Consider the following 18,996-nt stretch of genomic DNA (forward strand, 5'->3'; position numbering starts at 1 on the left):
CAATTGCTAAAAATAGGTATTTGGTAATGCTTTGCATTGCATAGATTTCAATATCCCAATCATTTGCAAATATATACAGACAGGTCAATATCACAGAGTCATGTGGATGCATCAGCAGTTTCATCAGAAATTACACTGTAACATCAACTTCCAAAAGAATGTAGTGTTCACTGCAGAATTAATAGCAGTTCAAAAAGCCCTAGAGTACTCCAGAACACATCATTTGAGAAGTATAATACAAATTTGTATACTCAGATTCCTTAAATGTAATCCAATCCATACAAACCACAGTTTAACTCATCCAGTTGTTCAGCAGATTAAACAGATGATAACAAACTTAAAAGGAAAAAAAAACAGGAAATATTTTTCTGCTGAATACTGGGACATACAGAAAAAAATGGAAATGAAGAAGCTGCTAGAATAGCAGAACTAACCACAAATCCTCAGAAACAACTGTTCCAAGTTCCACAAAATGACTTCAAGGCAATTAACCAAAACTGCTGTCTAAGAAAATGGAAAGAGCTCTGCTAAAAACAAACATTGAATAAATTATATCAAATAAAATATAAACTGGAACATTGGAAGACAAGCACAAGGAAATTGAGAAGAGAAGTAGTACTGGCCTGGAGTTTCAACTCCATGCTGAAGAACCTCCAAGATATCAAACATGCAACACTAACTAGACATTTAAACATATATTGATAGATGCACAATATATGAAAACAATGAAGGATCTTCACATCATTATATAAGCAAAGCACAGCATCACTGTCAAAGATATCCTAGGAAACAGTGAACCTTTCCTACCATATACTGTAATAGTAACATATACAGAGGTACAGATATTTAACTTTCATAAATGGCGATTAAAAATTCCCATACACAGTGTAATATACCAAATGGTCTGGCACATTATGATCTCCATTGTAGATGCACCAATAAACACTAAACCAACCGATCAACCAACTTAATTTCCTCAAATATTTCTGGCCAGAGGTCTCTGTGCATTTGGGAATCTAATTTGATGAGAAATTACATTCCAAAAACTCAAAACTTCCTCTCTAAAAAGAATATAACTATTATAAAGCAAAATCTGATACATATTAATAATTTTGTTTCCGTCATTTTATTGATCTGATATGCTTATGTACGTATTGTGTAGTATGTTTGTATAGTATGCTAGTATGCACATATTCTAATATGTAAATAAATATCCATTTATTTGTTGTGCCAGGTAATACATAATTGACTGCAGACAATGTATGTGATACATCAGAGGCCAAATTCACAAGGTTACATAACACAACACAACACTATGGGGGCCTCTGGGCAAATATTTACCCAGATCAAATTACAATTCATAAATTCTATCATTTTTACACTAATTACAGAGCTGAAACTCGGTATAGCTGGAACCAGAACTTTTTTCTTGAGTTTTCCTACTTAAAATTTCCAACTTTCTATTGAATTTCACGCAAATGACAAAAATGTGACATCAAGTATGCATTTTTTTAGGCCTTTTTGACTTATTTTTTAAATTTCCATCGTAATTAGCCTAGGGCTCATGAAACGCGATATTCCATTGGTTTTTTATTTTAGCGAGCATGAGCTGTGTTTGCGAAACTTTGGCATTGGAATCTTTTCCACATGACGCCAGAGTTCTCCACATGTGCTCCAAAGCGGGGGATCACGCATCTGTTTGCACAGTATACTGAATATAACCTAACCATAAGAAACATTTGTTTTTGAAAAATTAAAAAGACCGTATTTCTTTTCTTCAATTGTATCTAGTAACACAAAATCAAGGAAATTCATTTATTGATAGCAGTATTATAAACTTCGAAAACTTGTGCGCAAAAGAAGAAAAAAAAAATCATCCGCTATGAAGGCACTGTTTTTTGAAATGTGTATTCTTCGCAAAACTGCAATATTTTCTAACAATACAAATTGTTAAAAAATATTGAAGATAACGGGTTACTGGCAGCAATAGGTCTCCAAGAGAACACCTACAAGGAACAACAGAAAGTCGCAATCCTGAACACCTGTCGGATAGTCAGATATTTCCTCGACCAACAGTAACACCAGACATTACAACCACCCTGTGTACTTGGTAGCAGTACCTGTCACGGAGTGGAATCCCCCAATCAGGGAGAAATAATATAAGAGCAATAATAACAATAATTCCTTGGTGTGCCGTGAGAACGCTTTCCAGGAATGCGTCATTAGAGTTTCAAGGGAGAAATTCTTTTACAGGGGAGCCGAACGAGAAAAGTCCGATTTTGGTCCTGAAGTTGCGAAGTTGCATCGACACGTTTTCGAAATTGAAATTTTTGTAGAAGATGAAATATATATCCACTATCCGATATTGTTGCCTACTACAATTACGGTAAAACAATAATGCAAAATATTGTTCTCTAAAACAATTACAGTAAACTGAAGGTTTTTTTTTTTTTTTTCAAATGCGCATTGTGTTATCAGTTTTCTGCCAGTTTTTTTTTTACCGTTTCCACTGTGGCTTCCAATAGATGAATTTTCTTGATTTTTGGTTAGTAGATACAATACATATTGAAGAAAGGAAATACGATGTTGTTGTTTTTCAAAAACAATTTGTTGCAGTTCTTTCCGTTAGTTTCTTATGCCAAGAAACAGTTGTGTACATATATATATATATATATATATATTTTTTTTTTTTTTCTCCCTGTCGGCTATGTCAGTCACCTTGGTAACACTGATGTGAAATTACGTCAGTCACCTTGGTAACACTGACGTGAAATTACGTCAGTCAATTACGGCTCTGTGTAAGTTGATTCGTTCTAGCCAGCTGCAAAACGATCTGGTGCGAATTTCAAACGTATGGAGAGACGCGTTATATAAATCAAACGAATTTCGCCGACTGTTTTTGCGCTCATAATTATAAAAATGCAAATATGATCGTACATTTTTGCTGTTTTTGAGTTAATTAATAGTTCTTGCTGAACTTTAAAGGTAGGAAATCAAAGAAAAATATTCTGTTTATGTACAGAGTGTTCACTACCAGTGCGACAAACTTGCAGGAGGTGTAGGGGACACAAAGACGAATCAGAATCACATAGCATTGCAGGGTCCGAAATGCCTTCGTCATGCGGTAGAGGACGTTGAATGGGAGGTTGCGTGAACAGCGATCCCGCTGGAAGTCAGCATTTGCGAACCGGTTCCCGAGGCAGTAGGATGGACGAGTATTCAAATGTTGAACTGGCCGACATGCACCTCACGTATGGAGCTGCGGACTGTAACGGGCGCGCCGCTGTGCGCTTGTACCAGGAACGTTTCCCGCACAGGCATGCTCCTCATCATACGATTTTCACACGTGTGCACAGAAGGTTACGTGAGACTGGTTGTGTCATAAGAGGTACCATGAATCGAGAGCGAATGACGAGGACGCCAGACAATGAGGAGAATGTCCTACGTCTTGCAGAAGGCAATCCGAGTACGAGTACTCGAGCGATAGGCCAACGATTGGGTATTTCCCAATCCACTGTATGGAGGATACTGTCTACAAACCAAATGAGTTCATACCATCTGCAATGCATCCAATCATTGGAGCCTGCGGATTATCCACTCCGGAGGACTTTTGCTACTTGGTTTCTTCAACAGAAACGGTTCGCAAATGCTGACTTCCAGCGGGATCGCTGTTCACGCGTCCTCCCGTTCAACGTCCTCTACCGCATGACGAAGGCATTTTGGACCGTGCAATGCTATGTGATTCCGATTCGTCTTTGTGCCCCCTACACCTCCTGCAAGCTTGTCGCACTGGTAGTGAATCACCCTGTATATTGAGTTTCAATTTTGTAGATTGAGTAGAAATTTCAGAAATAATTAGTTTCTATCACGAGGCTGGGTGTCAAATTACAATTAAAAATTAGGCATAAAAGTGCAGGCCTCAAGTGGGGTTAAGATCTCTGTGCAAATCGTTCTGGTCTTTGCTGTCTGTCCACATATGTCTGAATATCTTGTAAATTTATTGACATACTGATAAACAGATATTTATTATGTTAATTTTAAGCAGTTGTGCTTCTTTTAATGGTAGATTAGGTCTTAATTTTCATACTTTACAATCCTGATTCATGCTATTTTTTAGATGAACATTTAATTTTAAGTATTCTGTTTTTGTTTCAGTCTCCTATCATTCTGTGCAATGAGAAATTGACTACAGCAGTAAGGAAAGATTTAGCCTCTGCTGTTCGAGATCTTATCCAACACGGATTGATGCCAGTAAGTTCTCTCTCTCTTCCCCCCCACCTTTCATTGATGTACTATTAGAATCCCAAAACACGGGAAAAAATATATACTGATTATATACACTGAGTGATCACTGAATTATGACCACCTACCTAATTCTTCGTAGATCTTCCTTTTGTCCTCAGTACAGCAGCCATCCGATGTGGCATTGATTCAACAAGATTTCGGAAGCATTCGGGAGGTATGGCCAACCAAGCTATGTGTAATGTGGTCAGCAATGCAGGTATGGAGGTGATTGGTGTATCAAGACGCCTGATATGCCTTTCCATAGTGTCCCACAAGTATGCTGTGGGATTGATATCGGGGAGTTCGGAAGCCAATCGTATGCTGGAAGTCAGAACTGTGTTCCCCAAACCATTCCTGCGCAAGTGCCCAATGGCTCGGCGCATTATCATTTTGGAAGACACCATCCCTATTTAGGAAAATGTGTAACATAGCAGGTGTATACAGTCGGCAAAAGCAGTTGACCATCCACGGTGTGGAGTAAATAACATGACTCATCCAACCAGCACGCCTCTTCCAGTCTTCTAATGTCCAACTTGCATGCTCTTTGCACCAGGCGAGTCTTTTACGCTAATGAACCTTGGTTAGGAGAGGATGCCGTGGGGGTCGTCTGCTGGTATAGCCCATACATGCGATGCATTGTCATGCCAGTTATTGTTCTGGGTTGGCCCGTGTTGCATTGGGCAGGTTTGCACCTGTTTGCCTGTATGAGTCATCGGACCCAGCACCACCTCTAACATCAACATGTTGCTGACTTTTGCAGTTTTGCCATCGGGTCGTTGTTTGACCATTTTGAGGCCAGTCCTGGTACACTTTAACAGCGCTGGCTCTCAAACACTCCACCAGTTCAGCTGTTTGGGAAATCGAGGAACCAGCTCATCGAGCTCCCACAATCTGTTCTTTATTAAAGTCTGATAAATCCTTCCTTTTAACCATCACGTTTAGAATTTTACTACCTACTGAACCACCGACACCTTATCTATGCTACATAGGTTGACTAACTCCGCACTCTCATACCTCATGTGGTCAACGGGTTGCATTCAGTTTTCATAGTGGTGGTCATAATTCAGTGATCACTCAGTGTATATACTTATTAAAGAAACATGGGATATAATTTAAGGAGGAAAATAATAAACAATAGGTAGATAAAATGGATATGCATAATGTGAAAGGAATATATTTAAATGACACAACATATAATAAAAATCACATATAATGTGAGATTTACTTAGGTGATGTGATTGAGGTGTATAAACCATTGAATGGTTTGAGCATGCTCAATGCTGATGGGATTTTTCCTCTTGCTCAGAATAATCACCTGAGAGGGCATAAATTCAAATTGAGGAAAGACAGATGTAGGATAGATGTGCGGACGTTTGCCTTTAGCCAGCGAGTAGTTGGTTGGTGGAACAGACCACAACTTCCACAACAAAGGATGGAACAGACTTCCATCCTTTGTGGAAGTTGATAGCCTAAATAAATTTAAGGCTGAGCTGGACAGGTATTTGGTACGAACGGAGGGGTAAAATTGGAGCGGTTTTTTTTTTTTTTTTTCTGGCTGATGCTGCATAAGCTTGCTTTCTTGCATCATATGCCTCTACTAATGCTAATATTTATCGAAATCTTAAGAAGGAGGAGTTATGCTATTAATTAGGAAACACACAAAATCTAAGGAAGTGTAGCCAGTTGACATGTGTAGACAGTGCAGTGTCGAGTCAGTTTGGTGTGACATAAGCCTTGGGAAAGCAAAAGTGAGAGTAGGAGTGTGTTATAGGCCAAATGACTCTGACGAGTAAAATGAACAACTGTATAGAGAAATAGAGTGGACTAGTAAATCAGATTGTCTTATAATGGGGGTTTTAATATCCCAGATTTTGAATGGAACTTGTGGGTTGGTCACTCACACACTAGCAAGGCTTTTGTAGATTTATTGGATGATTGTTTTCTATAGGAGCATGTTCAGGAGGCAACCAGAAGGAGTAATATTCTTGATTTGATTATCAGTAGTGATTTTTCGTGCATTAACAATTTGCAGATAAAAGAACAACTAGATGGCAGTGTTTACAGTGTGCTGAAGTGGGATTTACTCAACGGGGTAACTACCATCAGGGGTAAAGGGAAGGGTTTTTGCTTTCATAAAGGCGACTATGGAGGTCTGAGACAGTATTTAAATTCTATACGGTGGGACCAACTGATAATGTTACCAACAGCAAATTCAAAATGGGAAGCATTCAAAGAATTAATCTTGGAAGCTACCAGGCTTTACATACCAACTAAAAAATATTGTTCAAGTTTAGGCCTAAATCGATGTCAGATGAACTAATTATACCTGTGGCAGAGAAGTGAAATGCACGAGATACATACAAATTAACAGGTGACACAGAAGCCTATGGTAGATATAAGCTGGTCTGTAATCAAGTCACAAAGGAGGTTAGGCAGGCAAAGGCAGATTACAAGAAATCTTTGGCAAAGGATGCAAGGAAAAACAGCAAAGAGTTCTTTACTTATGTAAACTCTAGAAGGGGATGAATGACATTGGTCTACTTGATATCGATGGTTCAACTGTTGTTGATCCTGCTCAGGTAGCTAACAAACTGAATGAGAATTTTGCATCTACATTTACACATGAGGAGTTATTCGGGGGGGGGGGGGGGTTGCCAGAGGTGTATTAAACTCTGGCAGTGAACTAAATGATTTTGTAATAACTGAGAGCAAAGTAAAGGAGAAATTGTTGAAGATAAACATAAGAGAGGCACCTGGGGTAGTTGGGATTTATCCAGTTATATTAAAGGAGGCAGCAAAGGAAGTAAGCAAACCCTTAGCCATAATTATAGAGAGCTTCCTTGGACTCGGGGAGGGGGTAGTACCGATGGACTGGAGATGTGCAAATGTCACCCCAATCCATAAAGTAGGATCAAAGAGTGACACAAGTAATTACAGACCTGTTAGTTTAACTCCTTTTCTGGGGAAACTCTTACGAAGAAAGGCTTAAGTTTTGCAAATTACAGTGTCTGGAGACTAGGCACCTGCGAAGTGATCTGATTGAAGTGTACAAGGCCTCGAATGGTTTGAGTATGCTGAATGCTGATGGGATTCTTCCTCTTGCCCAGATTAATCACCTTGAGGGGACATAAATTCAAATTGAGTAAAGCCAGTTGTAGAACCGATGTGCTGAAATTTGTCTTTAGTCAGTGGGTGGCTGATTGCTGGAACAAACTTCCATCTGTTGTTGTTGAAGTTGACAGCTTAAATTAATTGAAGGCAGAACTAGACAAACATTTGGAGCAAATGGATGGGTGAAATGGGAAGGTATTTTTTTTTTTTTTTTGGCTGATGCTGTATAAGCTTGCTTTCTTGCATCATATGCCTCTACTAATGCTAACTTTGTTAGCAGGTGATTTTCCCATTGTAAAAGATAATGATTACACCTCATATTGAGTATGATACTGGTCAGGAGACCTAATTTTAGGAAAGAAGTAGACCTGCTGGAATGGGTGCAGAGAAGGGCAATGAGATTGGCGGTAAGGCCACCAAAAGGTCTTACCAAGATAGGCTTCAGTGCTGCAAATTGTAGCATCTGATGATTAGGTGCCTGTGAAGTGATTGATTGAGGTGTTTAAGTCTTTGAATGGATTGAACAAGCTCAATGCTGATATTATTTTTCCTCTGATAAAAATAAATTATTTTTTTTTGCTTCCCTCACATAGATAACTATCCAATTTACCTTTGGATTTATATTATGGTATGTTGTTGTTATTTGGTTTTTAGGAGCATTAGCAACTAAGGCCATATTGCTCCGGTATATGCGGTGGTCATTCCCTGACCTTTCCGCATCCTCCGTATTTGGTGGTGACGGGCTCGAACCCCGGTCTAATCAAGAAGCGTGTGCTACGCACTGCTGCTCCTTCCCACCTGGCTACGGAGGCGCCTATATTATAGTATAGTTTAGGGCTAAAGCCTCAGGTTACGTAAATAGTGTAACTAATGTATAAGTTAGTGCATTTGTATCATTTCTGTACATAGCCAACTACATAAGTAGTTATAAATTGGCCTCATTAAGTATATCTCATATTGAGTATATCCACACCATCAGGCATCTATATTGTGAATTTATACTTTGCAACTGGGTTGTCATCATGGCAACACCTGCCCACCCACTGATGAGGAGCCAATAAGCTCTGAAACTGTGCCATGTGGGTGATGGTATCCGCTGAGAATAAGTAACAATAGTCTTCTCCTATGGTGAAGCGTTACTTATTCAACATAGTGCAATATCATGGCAACTCGTTGTGAAGGTATTACAATATGAGATATACTTAATGATGCCAATTTATAACTACTTATGTAGTTGGCTATGTACAGAAATGATGGAAATGCACTATGCACTAACTTGTACCTTTGAATTTATTCAAGCTGTCAGCCTCAACTTTGTGCAAAGGCAACCTGTTCCAGCAAACGATTTGCTGGCTAAAAGGAAACTTCCTACAATCTAGTTTAAACCTCTTCCTGTAATTTGAATTTATGCCCCCCCCCCAGTTTTGGAATTCTCAATAACAATGAAAATTCTGCCTTCATTCATTTTACCAACCCTCCCTCCCCTCAGAACCTTAGAAATCTCAATCTGATCACCCTAATTAGGTACCTATTTTCCAAACTATGTAGCCCACATAATCAGTCTTTCCTCATATGGTTGCCCTTTCAAGAAGCCCAATGTCTTTCTTCAGATGTGGTCTCCATACTTGAATGGAGACCACATCTGGCATTTCTCTAATCCAAAGTAATCTCTCTTGAGTTCAAATGTACCTTCAACATTAACTTGGGATTCAATACACTCATGGAGGCCTCCCACAAAATTACTGGGTATATGCCAGTAATTTTGGCAGTAAAAACTCCAGGAGCCTTACTTACCTTTATGTTTGAAAGTTTTTCTAATAAATGGTGCCTGTGCAGTGATCTGATTGAGGTGTTTAAGGCTGACGAGGTGTTTAATGGATTGATCAAGCTCAATGCTGATATTACTCTTCCTCTTGCTCAGACTACACACAGCCAGGTTATAAATTCAAACTGAGGAAGAATGGTTGCCGGATAGTTGTGCAGAAGTTTGCTTTCAGGCAGCAGGTAGTTGATTGTAGGAACAAACTTCCATCTGTTGTTGCGGAAATGGGTAGTTTGGATGAATTTAAGGAATAATTAGGCAGATTATTGGAGCAGATGGACAGGTGATATGGCAAGGCAAAAGTTTTACTTTTTTTATTATTTTTTTAATTTTTTTCTTTTCTTGTTTTTTTTTTTTTTTTTTTTTTTTGGCTGATGCTTTATAAGCTTGCTTTCTTGCACCATTTGCCACTATTAATACCAATTATGTGCCATATAGAGTGCATAAACTCTTTACTTGAGAGTTATTTTTGTACTACCCTTGTGAGGATGGTAATGTTTGAACAAAGAGCAGATTACAATTTTTTTCATCTATCTGGGAAAGACTGATGAATGGAATTTTGTGTAGACAAATTCATATTTTGGATTAATGTCTGCAATTGATTTTGACACTTTAAGAAGGATTAACAGTTGCTTGAAGATGATCTGTATGAGAGAAGGCTGGGAACAGTTTATAAATGAAAAGGCCATTGCTGTGTTCAAGAGGTATTCAGACAGGACTCTAGACTAATGATGGATCGTATTTCTGATATTATTGTGTCACGTCATAAATTATTTGGAATACAAGCAGTGTCTGTGATAACGTAGTGTATGAAATCTTATAGATATCATTGTACAGAATATACCCTCATTACATGCAGGAAGCAGATTGACAGTTTATCAGATCTAGACCTAAACACAGTCCTTTTAGTTAATGAAGCACAGTACTACTTTTACAACATGCATATGAAACATCTACCCATATACTGGATCACTGTTGCCACGGATGAAAGCATTTATACTGGATGGCTTTTCACATTCAACAAGTTAATGTGGCTAGAGTGTAAAGTCAGCAGAACTATTTACAGAGACACGCTCCATTGTTTGTGAGAAGCTATCAAGTGCAAATGACTGCATGTATACAGTCAGGAAATTGGCTGCTCCACTGAAGGAGTCCTTTGTGTATCAGTTTCTTTGATCACTGAGTCTCAGACAAAACATGACATCTCCTGTTTTTAGAAGATGTTTTGATTACCAGATCTAGTTCTTGTTGAAGTGAATCTAAGCCATAAGTAAACGCATTACAGGTGCTCTGCATAGCCAACTATTATGCTAGGTTGAATGCACCAGTTCTCATCCGATCACCGAAGTTAAGCAGTGTTAGGCCTGGTTAGTACTTGGCAGGTGACCACCTCCGAATACTACCGGGTGTAATTGGCTTTTTACTAGTTAGTACTATTAATAAAACTTTACAGATGTCATATTTTCTCTAAAATATTTTTACAGAGGAATTGCTGCTCATACCATGTAAATGTTATCTCTTAATGTTTACATGATATGAGCAGTAGGGCAATTATTGCAATGTATAGCTGTAAATAAATAAATAAATTAATTATTAATAGATTGATTGTTGATGCAGCAAAAATGAAGAAACTTTGATAGTGGCAAACAAACTTTGAATTATCGTAAATTCTGATGCTAATGGAATTTCTCTGGAAAATTGAATGAATCAGTCAGTATCATATATTAATCTAAGACAGATTTAAATCACCAAATGCAGAGCAGAATAATTAAGAAACGTTTAGAGCCAGTGAAAATGTCACAATTAATGATTGCATTACCTTTTATAGTAATGATTGAAAGAGTGAAGTATGTCACACGCACAACCTGATGGTCGCCAACACATTTTATCAAACTATAAACCTACATGTTCAGTATGGTAGAGTATAAAATTTTTGAAATTGATATTCGATTATACCTTTGTTAGAGAAAACAGATACAGCCAACACAGATCATGAGAAGTAATATTAATTCTGCTGAAGTGAAACTTCTACTTCTTTAGGCATGCCCAGGCAGTTTTCACATGGGAGTAACTTGTGTCTGTGGATTGACAATAATCGCCACAAAAATGCAACATGAAATGATTCATCACCCCACCCCACCCCCCATTATTGTCCACTCCGTACCAGGCACAAGCAATGTGATGCCGTACATAGCAGCGACGCATGATGCAGTCAGTACCCCTACAGCACGGCTACAGTGTAACTTGCACACTTGTCTTGTTTATGTTTTAAATCACTATATCTAAGCTTCTAGCAGTCCAATTTTAAAAATTTAAAAGCCAAAATATTTCTTTTGTCATTCTCTACCCTATTTCATAAAAAATTTCAACAGAAAAAAATTTATAATTCAACGTGCTGATGACTAATAATGAGTGTTGTAAGGCCTATAGAGCATGCATACATGCAATGAAACCACCTCCATTGAGTACAAAGTAGAGATCTGTAAAAATTTTATAATAAACTTGTAAAACAATTGTAAAATATTAAACCACTGTAACATTAAAATAATAAACATTTCAAAAGATTCTAAAGAAGTTTCGCTTAACTTTTGCTGTGCGTGCTTGGCGCACACACACACAATTTTTTAATTATTTGTTTCTCTAGAATGAAACAGCACCTGAAGGGATACTGTTTGGGTCTACTGAGGAGGTATAATGAAAGGCAGAAGATCACTTTTTCATCGATGACTCCTTTTGGAGTCATCATTGCACCAAAAGGAGCCATAGGCCATCAATTCATACCACTTATTTTATTGTTTCTGTAAATGCGTGTAGCTACAGACTGAGTTGCATGGTGTGCAAGCCAGAAAATCTGGAATAATTCATGGAGAAATATCTTATCCCTCTGATAGACTGAATAAATGTAGCCCAAATACTTGCAGAAGGGAAGTACTGTAAATTTTTGACTCAGCTGTGTACAACATACATTTCAAGTGTACTTATTTCAGTATACTAAAATAAGCACACTTGAAAACTGTAAGTTTTTATTGTTGGACTTTTCTTACATTAGAAAAGCACTAAAAATAGAAAATATGGATGTGGTAAACCAAAGCAGCTGCAGCAGTTAATAAGAAAGTGGTCTCAAATTAAGCAAATGCTGCTTGCTTGAATTGCTTTAGGTTATTAACAACAGTTAATAAGTTGTGAAAGTCAGAAATAACATACCCTAGGACAGGGGTGGCAAACTTTTTTAAGGGTGCATGCCAAAATCGGCTAAATCTTTTAAAAAAACTACCACCCCAAAATGTAAAATTAGCTAAATCATGTGCCAAGATTGGCTGAATATTTTAAAAACTACCCTCATATTTCAGAACACAAAATGCATGATGCTTTATTATCCTTCAAAGCAAATCTTTCACTCCAAGATTCTTGAAATTCTTTGCCACTCCCCCTCTTCATTTGAACGTTTGTTTCTTTGCTGGTTGAACTGACATTCTGAACAATCTGTAAAGGGCAAATAGCAATTAAAATATGAGAATTTACTGGAATTAATGAAGAATAATCTCCAATCTCCACATCACATGCAAACTGTAATTAACAATGAAGGAGACTACACTAAATACTGAATATAGATAATATATCTCTCATAGCTTTACCAGTAACTTATGTTCTGAATAAATATACAAAATATATGAATTTTTTTTTCTTAATTTCATTTCACAATTTTGTCAGTACATCTCACCACTCCGACTTCAGACAAATCACTGCATGAAGTTTGAAATTTTTTTAGGATGTTCTGAATTTCGCGTGCCCAAAAAATTTGTACGCATGCCATGGATTCACCACCTAGGATATCCACCATTTAGGCCACATGCAGTGGGAAGAGCAGAATAATGTTATATACAAAATTAATTGTACTTTAAATGTTTATGGTAGCCCCCTCCTTTTTTTATGTATCTGAGATCAGGAAAATTACTGTAAAAATTTTGTAATATTGCTGTTATTTATTATAATTAAAAATCTTTCAGTTTTTTTGAAATTGAATAACAGGCCATTTTAAAATTTAAGGCATTCTGGTTGTGTTTCTTTAACCACAGGTTGGCCAGAGCACAAGTCTGGTACCATTAGGATGTTTTGCAGTTAATTCATCATCGTCAACTAAAATGATGCATTCTTGGGATCTTATACTGAAATACTATGAATTAAAGGTAAATTATTTATTTTAATTATGTAGGGCAGTGGCAAAACTACCATACTGCCAGGTCTAACCACTGCTTGGGAGCCCAAAGGGTCAAGGGGAGGCCTTGCAGTGTATCATGTGGTTTTCAAAGAGTGAGGGGGGGGGTGCATTTGTAGTTTTGCCACTGATGTAGTAGACATGATTTATAATTAAAATGTGAAGTTGTAGACTTCTGGAAGTACTGGAAGTTGAGTGAATGGTTATTAGAAAAGATGAAATTGTCACATTTTTAAATTAAAATTATAGTTTATGATAGTTTGAAATTTCTATGTTGTGCATGACCGATTTTGCTTAAAGAATCTGACCAAAAGCCATGGAGCACTTGTAAAATATTTATCTACTCAAAGAATTAATAATCTTTGGCCACAGTGACTGTTTAAATGTATTGTGGATCATTTTCTACTATTCCATCTCTCCTTTAAAGGAGCATTCATGAACTTGATTGATGAAGAGGCCCATTTTGGCCTTACACATTCCAGTTCATCCCAAAGGTGTTCAATTAATTGGATTGTGTTCAGGGTTCTGTGCTGAAGAGAAGTCATTTGAAGAGAATAACATTCTCTTTAAATGACTCATTAACAGTTCTTGCTTTATGACATATAGCATGTCATGTTAGAAGGTGTAAGGGCTGCTTCTGTAAATTTTTGTGGTGCAGGTCATACAGAATTGTCCAGAACATCGATGTAGAATTGCAGCATTCATGGGTCCATACACTGCAACCACTGGATCTAGTCCATACCATGAGAAATGCTTACAGACAATGACACCTTGTCTTGTTCCCATCTTCACAGTTGGAATGGCATACTCGCATTTGGTGAACTCACTTCTGAAAGCCCACAAATGTTTGACAAACTTGCTTGTGAAAGAGTTAACAAGTTAAAAAATAAAATTGTTGGTTATCTTAATTTTTGCTATTGACAACCTTAGGTTATAAAATGGAGAATTCCCCCCCCCCACTGCATGCAGTAACAGACAAGTAGATATTATAATGGGAAAAACATACTAGTGTTTGTAATTGAACAGTTTAATATGTTTATGTGGTGTCCTAAGACATACACCATAGTAGTGTCAGGAACACAGTGGGTGTTTTACTCGAAATTATTGAAGGACTTATAGGATTTATTTAACAGTAAGACGAGTACATTAAGTTTGTGTATGTGCACATCATCCAAACTGGAATGACAGTAAGACTGCAGAGATTTACAAATAGTGTTGAAGAGTGTGATTTTTTTTTTTTTTTTTTTTTTTTGATTTGGTAGTTGTTGGCGCATCGGCTTCTGTGGCCATATTGCACCTCCCAAGGTTTTTGCAGTACTTTGATCCAAGCCCGAGGCGGGAATCGAACCCGCGACCTTTGGGTTGCCGGTCAGGTACTTTACCCACTCGGCTAGCCCGGTCGGCTGAAGAGTGTGACTCATTTTCTGCATGCAAAAAGGCAGCACACCAAATGCAGATTCATCATAAGCTTATTGTTGAATTTAAAAAATATATTATGGGGAGAAAAGGCATTTTTGTGTGATGTGCAATGTTTGGACATGCACATTAGTCTTTGATCTTCAACATGTTGATGTGACACTGCTGTGTAATAGAGACTGTTTGCTTTCTGATGAGAGACCATTCTGCCCTGAAACAGGCCATTGTAAGAGTGCCTCACACTTTAAATAAATGGTATATTAACCTTTCCTTGATGCCATTTCATTAAAAGTAGTACAATGCCAAGGTTAAGGAAATTTTCATTTTGTCATGAACATTAAGACCATTACACATAATAGATAGTTTTATTCATATATATGAGGGGCATTCATAAAACTTTTATCAAACATGTAGATATAGTCCCTGTGATCATCACAGACATTAAATTTGGATGGCATGTTAAGACTTCTCCATGTAGTTGTCACCTTGTTATGCGTTTTTTCCCTCAGTGTTTCAACTTGAAAATCTCCTCCTTGTGGAAGTCTGTATTTTGCTTGTTGAACCATTCAGTCGTTGCCTGTTTCAGGTGTTCATTGTCCACAAAATGCCTTCCAACAGGTGCCATTTCAATTTTCCAAACAAATAAAAGTCAGATGGGACCATATCAGGTGAATAAGGTGGATGCAGCAAAGACTTGAACCCCAGTTTGGCCATTATTGTTAACATCGATGAGGTGAGGCCATCTAGCAGTAACACTTTTCCAAACAGCATTCCCTTTTTGCTACTGTTTGGTGTTTTCTTGTAATTTAGTTAACAGATCCACATAGTAGCTCCCTGTCACAGTTTTACCATTTTCAAGAATCAATGGGCAGTAATCCCAAACAATCCCAGAAGACTGTTAACAGAATCTTCCTAGTTGAGGCTTGTACTTTGAATTTTTTTGGAGTGGATGACCAAGTATGGTTCCATTGCATGTAGTAACTTTAGATTCTGGATCAGAGTAGAGAACCCAACATTCATCAGCAGTAACAGTTCAGTCAAAAAATTCTTCATTCAGAGTGGCACACTCCAAAAGAGACTTGGTGAAATTCACTCTTATCTCTTGTGACTGTCACTCAGCATTCTTGGAACTTACTAGCAAGGCATCTTTGTCATGTGTAGTGTATATATTGCATTCACATTCACACATGCAGTATGGTGTTTACTGATCCAGGGCTAATCTTTTCTTTACTGGTTATCTGTTCAATGTTCATTTTACAGTCTTCCATAACTAATTTATGCATCTCATTTTGGGCTGATGCTGACTGCTTAGTCAGTGAGTCGTCAATATTCACTCAGCCATGCTTAAATTCAATAAACTGCCTCTCTGATGAAGTCGATTCACCACATACCTTGTTCAAATATTGAATGATTTCAAGTAATTCCACGTTTTCTTTTGTTAGAAATTTTATAACCACTCTCTGCCAAAATTTTTCCATATTTGGCTTGATCATGAGCAGACTTTGGAATTGTACCTGCCAAAAAGAAACAGAATAAAGTTTATATGGCTGAAATTTTATGTAGATGCTTCCATGACTATCATGTATCACTATGCCTATTTGTACTTTTCTACCTAATTCTAGAGTATGTGTTTAACAACACTTTTTGAATGCCCCTTGTGAAAGGTGTTATCAAAAGGATTGGGGACTGACTTTGTACCTTGAAATAATGGTGTTGTAGTGGGTTGTGACTTCAGCATATTCAGTGACTCATCTAAACATAGTAACGCACAAATTACTTACTTGAGCACCTCCTTAGCCAGGTGGGCAGGAGCAGCAGTGCGTAGCACACGCTTCTTGATTAGACCGGGGTTCGAGCCCGTGCCCACCAAATATGGAGGATGCAGAAAGGTCAGGGAATGACCACCGCATATCCCCGGAGCAATATGGCCTTAGTTGCTAATGCTCTTAAAAACCAAATAACTAACTAACTAACATGAATTACTTGTTTATCTACATTAGTCTAAATTAGCACATTAAATACTATAGTGGATCCCCGCTTTACGATATTAATTTGTTCCAGAGACACCATCGTATCGCGAAAATATCGTAATGTGAATCCAATAACACAATATTTTTTGGTAATTCGTTCCAAGACCTCGGAAGTTGAAATTTTCACTATATAACTGATCTGTTTATCTCTATAAAAGATCATTTTTATAATGGAAATTGTACATATTGATTAAAAAATTGATTAAAACTAATATATTAATTAAAGCACAACACAAAAAATACTTCAACTAAATGATTCAAAAACAAAACACGCAGCCAACACGTTTAAAAATACTGCTATTGGCTGAGAGGAAGGAACACGTGGTCTGGTCGGAGAAAGTCGTAAGCCCATCCCATCGTAAAGTGAAATAAGTAGGCGCCAGTTAACATGATCACTGGCTAGTAGAATCAGCCGCTTTAATTTCAAAAAACCAATTCAAATCATTAAAATGCACTACACTTTCATCATTATCATATGTTCACTTATAAGAATCAATTATGAATACCCTTGTGATATTTTTCTAAAGCACATTTTTGGAGGTCACTACCATAAAACAATTTGCAGTTTCTGGTTTATTGGGCTTTTCTGTTAGGGCAATCTATAATAAATGAAATTTATCATAGATTGCCTATTATAGAATATATGATATATATTCTATATATATAGAATATAGAATATATGATATTATAGAATCACTGTTTAATAGCATTAACTTGATCTTATTGCATTTGCGATAATACCGATAGCTGGAATTTTGTGGATTTTTACATTATTATGGTGGAATGTGCTTCCTCTTCCATGAAATCTTCAATCATATAAAAAACCATAAATAATAGCTTTGTAAACTTGCTACTATGTATCTCACTTGCATGTATTGTGTTAGTTGCAATTTATCTTTTTTACTGTTTTAAATTTATTAAAAACCCTCCTCCCCAAAACTGTCAGTGAACAGAAATATCAACTGATTAGTATGTGCATATTACAGTACATATTAATTAAACTGCGTACGTAAGCTTGAATTTATTTTTATTTTGCTAACCTGTGGAAAATATTCTTCTGATTTTCACATATAATTTAATTTTGTTAATTGGTAATGTAATAAAATGCAAATTTGCAATCTTTACTTTTATAGCCTGTGGATAATATTCCACCTATTTTCTCTTATTAGAATCACTGTTTAATAGCATTAAAATTCAATTTGCAAACATGATCACAATGATTGGCACTTACCACATATCGTATAGTGAACGGTATTTTGTTATGGAGAGTCCATTGTAAAGTGATTTGAATCAATTGGTTCACATATAGTGAACCAATCGTGCAACGGTTCACTGTAGTATAAAATAGCATAAATAGTGTTGTAAAATAGAATGATATGCCTTCAGTGTTTTCATGCTCATTTTAAAAGTAAAATGAGCATGAAATTACTGAGCAGGTAATTTGCATCAAATTTTGTTTCAAAAAAACACTTTTCCATTTCTCTCTCTGATTGGATGTCGTGTATAAACATGACATCCAATCAGAGAGAAGTAAAGAAAAGTATTTTTCATTTTTTTTTAATTTTCTGATAAAGTATTTTCTTTATCAGAGGTGAAGTAAATATTTTTTACTTCACCTTTGATAAAGAAAAGTATCAGAGGTGAAATAAAGAAATCTTAATTTGTAAATCATAGTTTTTGTACCATTAGTTGATTACAGTTTGCTTTGATTTCAATAGCTTAGTTTTTTTAAATGTATTTTTTTATATCCATAGTACAAGATAAAGGGATGTTAATTAGCATGATTCCATATTTCTAAAGCATATAATTATTGAGGAAGAGAATAGAAATGTTAACTTTAAACTTTATATGCATACTGGTAACTAAACTGAATTGTAGCTGTTTTTCATTATAACCCTTCAGTTTTGTTATAATTATAAATATATAATTGTATATAGTTAGGTTTGCAGTTTTTTTTTTTTTTTTTGAAATATGCAAGCTATTCATAAATCGTGGGACCAAATTTGGACTTTGTGTTTCATTTTCACACATTTCAGTTTATCCATACTAGAAGAGGTGTAAATGCTATTGGGAAGGAGCAGGGTTCAGTAGCAACTTCAAAATGAATAATTCAAGGA

The 18,996-nt window shown here is 36.6% G+C and overlaps 1 protein-coding gene across 3 annotated transcripts in view; it reads left to right on the forward strand.

The window, feature by feature from the left end:
* LOC150087252 (RUN domain-containing protein 1) overlaps positions 1-18,996 on the forward strand; it is a 295,153-nt gene that overhangs the window by 199,670 nt on the left and 76,487 nt on the right. For all 3 annotated transcript variants that reach the window (XM_090371915.1, XM_090371918.1, XM_090371916.1), the window contains exons 12-13: positions 4,156-4,251; positions 13,294-13,404. In XM_090371915.1, coding sequence (XP_090228041.1) covers positions 4,156-4,251; positions 13,294-13,404 — 207 coding nt within the window. The remainder of the gene's footprint in view (positions 1-4,155; positions 4,252-13,293; positions 13,405-18,996) is intronic.

The sequence above is a fragment of the Mastigoproctus giganteus genome, chromosome 4 (assembly GCF_048544385.1).
Source record: "Mastigoproctus giganteus isolate SK-2022 chromosome 4, ASM4854438v1, whole genome shotgun sequence".
NCBI lineage: Eukaryota > Metazoa > Arthropoda > Arachnida > Uropygi > Thelyphonidae > Mastigoproctus > Mastigoproctus giganteus.